At 36.9% G+C, this 12,363-nt stretch overlaps 1 protein-coding gene across 3 annotated transcripts in view; it reads left to right on the top strand.

Moving 5' to 3' along the window:
- The window catches only part of VPS13B (vacuolar protein sorting 13 homolog B), a gene marked incomplete at both ends in the record, with an annotated part of 689,491 nt that overhangs the window by 588,322 nt on the left and 88,806 nt on the right, over nt 1-12,363 (top strand). For all 3 annotated transcript variants that reach the window (XM_080693506.1, XM_080693505.1, XM_080693507.1), the window contains 2 exons: nt 5,133-5,314; nt 6,935-7,284. In XM_080693506.1, coding sequence (XP_080549632.1) covers nt 5,133-5,314; nt 6,935-7,284 — 532 coding nt within the window. The remainder of the gene's footprint in view (nt 1-5,132; nt 5,315-6,934; nt 7,285-12,363) is intronic.

Raw genomic sequence — 12,363 nt, 5'->3', positions numbered from 1 at the left:
TAGAAGTTGACATTGATGAAATTGAATAAGAGAAGTTGGCTTAAAAGTCAACATAGTCGGGCATGGTGGCGCACGCTTGTAATCCCAGCATGTGGGAGGCTGAGACCCGGAGGATCACAGTTCGCAGATAGCCTCAGCTACTTAGTGAGGCCCTCTGCAACTCAGTGAGACCCAGTTTCAAAAATTAAAAAAAAAAAAAAACTAAAAAAAAATAGGTCAGGGTGTGTAGCTCGGAGGTTGAATGTCCCTGGGTTCCATCCCCAGACCCGAAAAAAAAAAAAAAAAAGTCAGCATAATAAAACACTATTAAGATATTTTTCAAAAGGGATGATAAATAAATTTCATTTAACTTCTAAAAAGAAAATATTAGTGCTTGAATAATGCTGATATTGCATGCAGGGATTAAGGTGTAGCTTGCTAGTAGAGATTGCTTAACATACACATAGTCCTGGGTTTAATCCTCAGCCCAAAGAAACAAAACAAAAAAAATTATATACACACAGAAACTTTCACAGTTTCTTTCTTTCACATGAGAATTCATAAAACTTGGCTTTTTTATGATTAAACATTATCATAAGTAATATTCTCAGTGGTTTGAGAAAAATAGACTGTTGGATATCACTGCAAGAAGAATCATAAAAATAAGCACCATGAAACCTTTTTCACAAAAGAAGAGCCTCTTGCCTGCAGTTAAGACAAAATTGCAGCAGTACAGGGCAGCTGCTACATGGAAATGGCAGCACTGCATTATATAAATACAGGTACATTTAATGGAGAACTCTAAGCTAGAAGACCTGAGTTTAAGCCCTGGTTCCATCACCAAGGAGGTATTTGACCTTAGCAATACAGATTGCTAAACCGAGAGTTCAGGAATAAATAAGAGCTAAGGATTCAAGGGACTAAAGGAAGCCTCCACTACAAAAGGATGGAGATAAAAGAGTTAATGGAGCAGGATATGGTGGTGCTCACTTGTAATTCTATCACTTGGGAAGCTGAGACAGGGGGATCACAGGCTCAAGGACAGCCTCAGCAATTTAGTGAAGACCTCTGCAACTTAGTGAGATCCTGTTTCAAAAAATAAAAGAGGGCTGGGGGTAGAGCTCAGAGGTAGAAAGCCCCTGGGTTCAAATCCCAATGCCACACATACATACACACACTAAGTTAATTGTTACATGCTAATATCATTAGCTAATGGTTTGCTTAGTCATGTGACAGCTGATAGATTGGTAATGATTACAGTTTTTTTTGAGGTAACATTTGCAGTAGTCAGTATAGACCTTCAAACTTAGTTTCCACAGTAGTATCAACCTTTGGGAACCTTTCCCTTCTATTTTCTGGTGTTTTTTCTTTTGAGTCAGGTCAAAATTCATTATTTTACCTAATTCAAGAAATTATAAAAATTAGCTATTATAAGTCTCTAGCAGTGTCATCACTAATATTTATCACCATTTAGTTTCTTCTCACTTAGATCTTTTCAGTCCTCATGTGAAAGCTTAACAGATTCTACTTTTATAGGATATAGTGATGATCAAATTTAGAGTATAAAAAAAAAAATGTGCTCAGCATCTTGATACACACCTGTATTTCCAGTCCTTGGGAGACTGAGACATCAGGATTACAGGCTCAAGGCTAGCCTCAGCAACTTAGCAAAGTCCCTGAGCAACAAAGGGAAACCTTTTATAAAATAAAAAATTAAATAGGCCTGAGTGTGTGGCTTGAAGGTAAAGTGCCTCTGGGTTCAACCTATAGTACAAAAATAAATAAGTAGGCCGGGCATGGTGGCGCACGCTTGTAATCCCCGTGCTTGGGAGGCAGAAACAGGAGGATCGCGCTGGTTCGGAGCCAGCCTCGCTGGCTTAAGAGACCCTGTTTCCACATAAAGTTAAAAAATAGGTCTGGGAGTGTAGCCGGTGGGAGTGTAGCCCAGAGGTAGAAGGGCTTCCAGGAACTCCAGTACCACCAAAATAAAAAATAAAAATAAATAAATAAATAAATAAATGTGTAAACGTACTGATTCAAAATATAAAATACATTCATATTACATATACCATATAAATTTGGTGTTTAAAAATTGTTTAATTTTGATATAATTCCAATTTTTAAATAAAAAACTAAAATTTAGAAAGTTTGAGTATAGATTAACCTAATAACCATTTTAGTCAAGATTTTAAGATTGAAAGAGGATTATTGGTCACTTTGAGTATGATTTTATGATTCATGAGTTACAATGTGTGCTTAAAAATATCTTTCTAAAGCCGGACATGGTGGCGCACGCTTGTAATCCCAGCATTCGGGAGGCTGAGACCAGAGGATCGTGGTTCGCGGACAGCCTCAGCTACTTAGTGAGGCCCTCTGCAACTCAGTGAGACCCGGTTTCAAAATAAAGAATAAAAAATAGGGCAGGAGCTGTAGCTTGGAGGTGGAATGCCCCTGGGCTCCATCCCCAGCCTACAAAAAAAAAAAACAAAAAAAAAAAAAAACTTTCTAATGATTGTGCATTTCATTTAGGAAATGAAGACAATCGATGAATCAATGTTTTTAAGGAATATTGTAGCAGATACTCATATTTTCACAACCTTTTGCAATATTTTACAATAACTACTTATACTTATCTCTAGAGATATAAAAATAAATTGTGAAAAAATCTTACAGTGTCAAAAATTACAGTTGGCAAGAAAAATGCTTCATATAAACACCTCAAAACTGATCTCTCTCTCTCTCTCTCTCTCTCTCTCTCTCTCTCTCTCTCTCTCTCTCTCTCTCTCTCCTCCCTCCCTCCCTCCCTCCCTCCCTCCTCCCTCCTCTCTCTTCTCCCTGCCCCCCAAGTACTGGGGATGGAACCCAGGGGCATTCTATCTCTGAGCTATACCCCCAGTCCTATTTTTTATTCTTTATTTTTAAACAAGGTCTCACTAAGTTGCCGAGGGCCTCATTAAGTAGTTGAGGTTGTCCGTGAACCACAATCCTCCTGTTTCAGCTTCCCAAATACTGGGATTACAAGTATGTGCCACAATGCCCAGCTGTACCCTATTTCTTTTTTTTTTTTTTTGCTGGTCTAAGGATGGAACCCAGGGGCATTCGACCTCTGAGCTACAAGTACCCTTGTCCTAATTTTTAATTTTTATTCTTTATTTTGAAACAGTGTCTCACTAGGTTGCAGAGGGCCTCACTATGTAGCTGAGGCTGTCCATGAATCATAATCCTACAGTCTTAGCCTCCCAAATGTTGGGATTATAAGCAAGTGCCACCATGCCCATCCTGTACCCTATTTCTTATGGAAAAGAACTCAAGTGTTTACAACAAAGATAAAACTAATATGACTTGTTTTTTCTGAATAAATAGAAGTTTCAATTTTATTTGAAACATTTTATTTTTATTTGAAACTTTTTATTTAAAACTCCATAGTAGGTAACTCTCTTGAAAGCTATTTAGTATGGTCATTTACAGATATTTTTAAAATAGCTTAGCTGCATTTTTGTGCATAATGTTTAGTCAGTAACATAGTTCCCTAGAGTTTGTGTTTACTTTGTGTGTGATGGAAATTTATTGACATTTCAATAATTAATTACCAAAAACTCTTGGAAGTTAAATTGGTAAACAGATTAAAATGCTTCTAGCTTTCATTTTCACCAGCTTTCTCACAACCTCTTTTAAAACCACTCTGAAGCCGGGCGCGGTGGCGCACGCTCAGCCCTTGGGAGGCTGAGACAGGAGGATTGCACAGGTGCGAAGCCAGCCTCAGCTACTTAGTGAGGCTCTCAGCAACTTAGTGAGACCCTGTTTCCAAAATAAAGTATAAAATAGGTCTGGGAATATAGCCTGGAGGTAGAGGAGCCCCTGTGTTCCACCCTCAGTACTACACACACACACACACACACATACCCTTTTAATATTCACACCTCAGAGAATCCCATGTGATTCTCCCCTGCCATTCTGTGTTCCTTTTAAGTGTCCACTCTGGCAGCACATCAGCTCTTCCATTCCTGGGTGACATTTTGTAATGCTTGCAAATGTCTACATATTGAGCATCTTCAGACTGTGAGTACTTTGAAAACCAAGGACTTATTTCTTTAGTTTTTCCCATCATAGTTTTCTCTAGGATACTGTAAATCACAGTATTATTCTCTAGGCTCCTCCTAGATGTGGGAGCCAGGTTACCATGGCTGTAGAGCAAATTCAGATTGGAAAGAAGACAGGATGCATCTTGTTCCCCTCCAGCCCCAGCTCTCCTGCTTCTGCTGGCACTAGTGGCCACCTGTATGTGTGTCTTCTTTCCTGTGGATGCCTTTGCTATTCATTTATTCAGCTTTGCTTGTATAAAATGGTGTTGGGTCATATGTTTTCTCTTCTATGTGGAAGTTAGGGAGTAATCAGGATACCAGAGGGGCTTCAGATAATGGAGGAGAAACTCCAGTAGAGTGAGGGGAAGGTAGGATTGATTAAGGAAATGGCAATCTCAATACCCTCTGTGGGGAGGGCAGTGGGGAGGGAGCTGGGGGAAAGCCCACCAAGTGCTGTGTGCAAGTATATCACTATCACTGAAATGCACTAATAAAAGTATAAAAAAAGAGGATGAGCAAATGAAGATAGGGCACATGCAGAATACCAGGGACCCTCATCTTATGGACATAGTCATAACTTTTATGGCAGTTTGTATAATCAGTGCATATTTAACAGAGTCTCAACTAACTCGTATGTAAATATGAGCTAGGCACTAGGAAGGAGTAGAACAAAAGGGAAACATTTATGGTGAGATTGATATATAGGGGTGTTTGTTATTTGAGGAGCAGAGAGTCATACTCTGAATTGTGTTGGCCTTAAACTAATATGAGAACAAATTGTGCACAAGTTTTATAGATGTATATGGAAAAAACTTGGTTTGGAGATAGTTCAACATGACCTGGAGGTTAAGGAATCCTTTGAAAGTTCTCTGCCAACAATCCTTATACAATATTCAACATGAACTTAATTCTTTTAAAAAAAAACACATGGGAAATACAGAAGACTTGATGATAAATGTCGACTATAAGATTTGGGATACTGACTTTAAAAACTTACAGAAAAGACATCGCAGGTATGTGATTTGGGGAAGTTTAGGTTATTAAACTTCTTTTATTTTGTATTTCCTATAGCTCTTCAAGTGAATCTGGTTCTCAAAGCACTTGTGATCAGCTTGTAACTCCAACAGCCTTGGCTGCCTGTACCAGAGTCGACTCCTGTTTTACCCCATGGTTTGTCCCATCTCTTTGCTTGTCCTTCCAGTTTGCCTACCTGGAGTTCCATCTTTGTCATCACCTTGATCAACTAGGCACAGGTACTGCTTTCTTGACCACCAGGAAAAGGTTTGATTCATGCTTACTGTTTTTGCTTGATTTTTCTTAAGGCACAGTTCACCAATTTTTATTCCGCTGGTTTGATTTTAGAAAGTATGAAGTGAGTCCTGGCTAAGCTATTCAGAAGTTGAGCTGGTACAAAACACATACTCCTTACTTCAAAACAAGTTTATGCACCCATAAGTTCATGAGCTGATATTTTTTTCATTTTTTGGTGCATTGTAGTCATACATCTTAATGAAATTAAGATGGTAGAGACATACATACACACATCACTCATGTAGCTCTTCCCCATTTCCCATCACATTCCCTCCCCCTCCCTCCTTATCATATTTGGCTTAGAGATTGACTTTGATGTGTTTGTGAATGTATGTCATGCCCATTAGGGAATTTCCTACTTCTCCCCTCCCATTACTCCCAGTTAGTTTTCCTTATTTGCTCATCCATGGTTTCTCTCCTTTCATCTAGAGTTTCTCCTGTGACCCTTTTTCTTCCTAGCTTCCAAATATTAGGGAGAATATCTGATTTCTTACTTTTTGTTACTGATTAATCTCAGAATTTTTAAGTTACAAAAATTGCAAGTTTTACTGTTATTCTAAATATGATCTTTTTGAAATAAATACATGTGTTTTTGTTCTGTATCCTGAGCCATTACATTAGTAGCAAATACATTCCCAAAGCACTGGGTATTGCCTGATTTTTTTCTTTTTTTTTTCTCTTTGTGGTACTAGGGATGGAACCCAGGAGCATGCACCTCCAAGCAACACCCCCAGCCCTATTCTTTTAATCTTTATTTTTAAACAAGGTCTTACTGAGTTGCAAAGGGACTCACTAAGAGGCTGTCCGTGAACTACGATCCTCCTGTCTCAGCCTCCCAAATGCTGGGATTACAAGTGTGCACCACCACGTCTGGCAGTATTGCCTGACTTTAAAAGTATGAATATCTTTTACAAATTATGGACACATTCTGAAATTAATGGGATCGCATTTTTACAAGCATAGAAGGAAGACAGTTAAATTTTCCCACTCACCAAAAGTGGCCTTTCTTGAATCTGCTATTACTTGAATAATTATTTCTAAAGCATTATATTCTGAACCAAACCTTTTCTAGTTAATACATTTTTATTTAGGCATTAGATTTTCAGCCTAATGGAAAAATGGGGAAAATCAGATTAAAACCAAACACAGCTGCTGTTAAGCATCTTGCCTTTTCAGCAAAAAAAGAGTTCAACCTGCTTTTTCTGAGTCATGCTCTTTGTTGTTGTTTTGTTTTTTGTTTTGTTTTGAGATTTGGTTGGTAGATAAGAAACTTTAGCAAGTTGCATTCTCTATTTTATTTGTTGTCCTCTGCAATCAAAATTTTTGTCTGTGAAAGTGAGAGTAACCTTTGGACAACATACATTTAAGAGACCTCATTGAACAAAACAACTTTATTTGCAAATATCAGACAGTAATTCAAAGAGACTGTTTGGATGTTTTAAATACCAAATGCTAAATTTTGTAACCAAAAAGTGAATAACTTTAAATGTCATCCCATTCTTGATTTCCGTAAAGTATTGGCTCATCTTTGTTGCTGGTTTTCTTGTTTGTTCTCTCAACAGCTTCACCACAATTCCTGCAGCCATTCATTTCTGATAAAAATGTGCCTTCTGAATTAGAATACATGGTTGTTTCCTTCCGAGAACCACACATGTATCTTCGACAGTGGAATAATGATTCTGTCTGCCAGGAGATCCGGTTCTCAGCTCAAGCTGACTGTAAACTACTAGAATGCAGAAATGTTACAATGCAAAGTATAGTGAAGCCCTTCGGCATCTTTGGCCAGATTGCAGTTTCCAGTGATGCAGTAGAAAAGCTGCTTGACTGTACCATTACAGTGGACTCTATATTTGTAAACTTTGGACAACATGCAGTTCATTCTCTAAACACTGCCATAGAAGCTTGGCAGCAGGTATGTGCATTCCATAACAGTTTACAGTTTGGCAGCGTATGATCTTTTATTAGGTACTATGTGTTATCACTTCCATTTATACGTTAAACACAAAAATGTGAAAGAATGAAGAATTTGATGGGCATCATTATATTTGGGGCCTTCTCTGTTTTGGCAAAGTGACACATGTTTTTGTTTGGGGTATTTTTGTTTATTTTTAAACTTTGGAGAAGGGGAGTTCTCTATATATGCATCAGAAATCCACATCTGTGTGGAAAGTAACATATTCCCAGAAATTTTTTTCAAGTACAATGCACTTAGTTTGGTAAAATTTCAATTTAGCAAAGTTGAAGTGTTCATCAAACCGAGTGTCCATCACAGAAATGAAGAACCTGTATGAGCTTTTCTCATAGTGGTGTTCCAACTTCTCAAACAGAAAAGCAGTAAGGTAGAATCTGTGAGCCCAGGGTAATTAGTCTTTCATTAGTCTTTCATTTACTATCATTTTGCTTTTTTGACTCACTAAAAAACACAAAAACTATGGGATATGTACACAATGGAATTTTACTCAGCCATAAAAGGAACAAAATTATATCATTTGCAGGGAAATGGATGGAACTGGAGAAATTATGCTAAGTAAGATTAGTCAGTCAAAATGTGAAAAGTTGGATGTTCTCCCTATTATGTGGAAGCTAGGGAGAAAACAGGATACAGGAGGGACTCTAGACAAAGGAAAAACCTTAGATGAGTAAAAAATGGACCTAACAGAGAGACCTAACTGAGGAAAGGGGAAGAAGGACATACCCTAATGCACTTAATATACATTCACAAACATCAAAATCAGTCACTAAGCTGAACTCCAAAAGGAGGGAGGGGAGAGGGATTGGGAAAGGGCTAAATGTGTGATGTGTGCATATATGCCTCTGCCATCCTGTAGCTTATGATGATATACGATTCCAATACATCAATCAATTTAAAATCTTTAAACAAAACACTGGATAATAGATTTTTAGGACCACTTAGAGAGTCTTGAGTACTTTAGTAATTTTTGCTTAAATTTCCTATTTGAAATTATCCATATCAAGAAAAGGATGAAGTCTATACTAAATGGCATATTTCAAATGGGAAAACCTGGGTGGCTCATGTCTGAAAACCCAGTATTTGGCAGAAAGGAGAATCACAAATTCACCCTTAGCAACTTAATGAGACACTCAAAAGAAAAAATAGAAAGGGCTTTGGATATAGCACAGAGGTGAATGCCCCTGGATTCAATCTCCATTACCAAAACATAGATAAATAAATAAATTAATTAAATAAACAGGGAAATCTGTCCATCTCTACTAGCATGGAAGGGATTTCACAGAATATTTGAATGATATGTTCAAAGGTTTAACAACAAATCACCTCTGCTTCCATGCTGATTTCTGTTGTTTTATTGTGTTTCTACCAGATTTGTTGCTATTTATTCCCTACACTTTGTGTTATAAACACTTGTGTGGAACTGACTTCCCAGAATAGTCCTTCTTTGGACACTGACTTCTTTTCAGGGGCTGGAGCACTGGAGGGTTGGGGGTAGGAACTTTAGTTTTCTAAAAGAGTTTTTAATGGGAAAAAGGAAAAAGAATTTTGACAGAATGTTTATGTGAATAAGATTTTTATAGAAATAAATTTTTATGGATTAAGTAATTCTAAAAAAGAATTTTTAGTTCTCTAACTTAAGTTTTATGGGAATTAAATTTTCTGGAAGTAAATTTAATGTTTTCTTTAGATGCATGAAGACCTATACAAGGCTAAGGAGTTAATTACCTAACATGGTACTACAATAGCAAAGAAAAAGAAGATAACACATCTGTTTTATATTTTAAAAATCTTTTTTAAGGGCATTCCATGGTTTTCTTGTTGCAAAGGACATGCGTAAAATAAGAGCTAGTGTGATCTAAATCTTTGCAGCTGGTTCAAATAGCAATGTGAAAAAAAACTTCCATGGCTCCAATTTCTGTTTTTTTGTCATATTTTGAACAATGCATTTAATAAAAAACAAACCTAGAAAATATAAAAGAGTCATTGATAAGGCATTTAAACTCAGGATATTTTTGTCCTGGTATCAGAGCCATTATAAGAGGACTCATGTGTTAGGAACTACTGCAAAATGGCCTTCAGAAATATCAGTTTCCTCCCAGGGTAAAAATATTCTCTTAGACAGAGCTATACATATAAATAAAATATGGTGCATAAATATTTAAATGTTTTAAACCACATCAGAGTGTGAATGACTGACTGGCTAACACAGTGCCTTGAAGGAATATTCTGAGTTTTTTTTTTTTAAGGAATTGTATATTTGATTAAGTAGAGCCATATGTCACGTAGCATATTGCTGACAGGTACATTCTATGAATAGTTGGTTCTGATTTATACAGGGATTTGGCAATGTTAACATGAGCCACAAGAGGATATACTTCTGTAATTGTTGCTGTAATTTTCTTGTTTCCTCCCATGTCAAGGGTACTTGCCACCAAGTTTTAATGTGGTAGGCATCTAACCCTGCGTATTCTAAAGTAAATACGAAAGTGCAGCACTTTGAAATTATAGGATGTTTGACGTTGAAATGGGCTGATAGATGTTCTGAATGTGGTTTATCCTCTTCGCAGGAAAGTTTAGTTTCCAAAACTTAAATTTTATTGTGTGCATAATGCTTATATATGGTATAATTGTTGCCCATGAAAAAAATGAATTTAATAAGCAGAATAAAGTTATTTGCGTTCTCTGCATACCTTATCAGATCCATATCAGAGACTAGTCATTTTTACCCAGTGTGGATGGACCAGACAGTTGAAGCATGAAACATTTTGACCTTTCACCTTTAGGTCACAAGTTCAAGATTAACAGACGCCTTCATCAGTGTCTGATTTCTCTGTAGATTTTTTTCTTTTATAAATGATGACCGTTTTGTGAAACCAGACCCAAAACACTTTTGGTTTGCTTATGTTTATGTCACACTCCCATATGTGGACAAAACATCATTTAAAGAGGATTTTTTTAAAATTAAGGTTATATTATTTTATCTCCCATTATGCCAAAATACTATCTCTGCTTATGTACAGCATACTATGAAATTTAAATATGAATAAGCCATTTTTTAACTAAAACTCCTAGAAAACATTTTGAGGCTCAGCATATATGGTATCACATGAAATGCTTATCATCTTTTTCATAATACACCAGAATTTTAAACATTCCAAGAAATACTTAAACTTATTACATTTATAATGAACTGTGCAGATGAAGGAGAAGTAGAAAAACTGTTCCCTGAGGACTTTCAGTATTCTTTAAAAATGTAAAAAAAAAAAAACCTTGTTTTCTTTAATTTACATTTTTTTCTTAAAACCCTCATCATTTATTAGAAGTCAGTTGTTAGAGATGAGGAAAGTAATACGATTTTTTTTTTCTACTCAAACTCCATCTGGTAACTTAACCTCTCTTTTGAGATCCCAATTCATTATGAAAACTGAATTTTAATCTCAGGATGTGTAACTAAATGGGAGATTGGAATCTTATCCCTTCGTTCATGTTTGTACTCTTAGATGGAAAGGAGAAAAAAATGTTTACAAGGAGAGCAGTTTATGTTGATTATATAATACTAAATGGAAAAATCTCATCAAAACTAATTATACAGTGTGATTCCAGTTTGATTAGAGGTTTATAGATAAATTTATATAAGATAGGATTGGATAGGATAGACTAGAATAGTAACAGGAAGGACATTCAGAAGAGAAAAAAATGGCTTGAAGAAAAGTCTCCAAAATGTCAATAGCAGTTATTGCTAATTGTAAAAATTAGATATTTTAAAAAATTTCTTCTTGTGTGGTTTTCCAATGCAGTGAATATGTGTTATAGTTATAATTTTTAAAAATTAAATCTACTTTATATTTTAGTTCCTAAGTGTTTGAGTACTTGTGTATCAGGCAGTATAACAGGTTATGGAAGATAAACTTGTAAGTAATGCAGATCTAGTTCCTAATCTTACAGTATAGTTTAAGATGGAAGAGACATTGAGCCCAGGATGGTGCAGATCAGCAAGTTCTCTGACAGGGAATTACAAAATCATGTGGGTATAAAATAGGGGAACTTGGTCTGATCTGAGTAGGTTCTCAGAAGGCTACTCTAAGGACATTATCTTACAACAAGAGCCTGAAAGCTTAGTAGAAATGAGCTGACCAGGCAGGAGGTGGAAAGAAGGAGGTCTCCACAGAGAGAAGGCATTGAGGCAGGGAACCGTTTGGTGTGTTGGATAAATTGGAAGGAGGCCAGGATAAGTTGGAGGAGTGGAAAAGGGCTGGTAGAGCCAGGGTGCTCTGAGCATGCATTATCAGCAAATGGAAAGTAGCCTGAGCCTGAGATGCAGACAGAGCAATGAGCAGGTGCCAGCTAAGACTGGACATCTACAACCTGGCTGCAGGCAAGTTTTGAACTCATGGCTGATGGCTAAAAGCCACAGTAGAGAGAATTATGGTGGACAACAGGTAATTGTTGGTTATAAGTGCTTTGGTCTCAGCCAGATTCTTTTTAGTAATCAATGTGGCTTTCAAGCAAGGCTTAACTCTGTAATAATTGAGAGACTCTGCAAGAACAGCTGGATGGCATAGAGCTTAGAAGTCCTTTAGGGCCTCTAGAAGAATGAGGCAAACCAGAGCCTCTTCACCACCTGTAGCCTTAGAGTGCTTTCCACCCACACTGGGGGCATTCTGCATGACTAGGAGTGGATTCTGTTTCCCAAGATCTCTCTGTCCCTGAAAATTCTAGGTCTAGTCTCCATCCCTGCTGGATTCCAAGCACAGTCATCCATAGACTCCTTGGTTTATGCTCATTAGATCCACAGCAAGAAAGTAGAGGCCAGAAGGAGAAGCATCCATTTCATGCTATCTCCCATTATCTGCAAATGGATTACTAATTGGGATTTTTTATTTCCTCAAGTTAATCATTTATTTAGCCATGTTTTTAGTTTATCAAACTATTTCTTGCTTTTTAGGCTGTAGCCTAACCAGAATGGTGCACTTGTAAGCATAGCAGTTCATTTCTCCTCTCTCTGTCTCTCCTTCCCTC

This window comes from Muscardinus avellanarius (genome assembly GCF_963383645.1).
Source record: "Muscardinus avellanarius genome assembly, chromosome: 4".
Lineage (NCBI taxonomy): Eukaryota > Metazoa > Chordata > Mammalia > Rodentia > Gliridae > Muscardinus > Muscardinus avellanarius.
The sequence above is the reverse complement of the archived record's forward strand: the minus strand, read 5'-3'. Positions and strand labels throughout refer to the sequence as shown.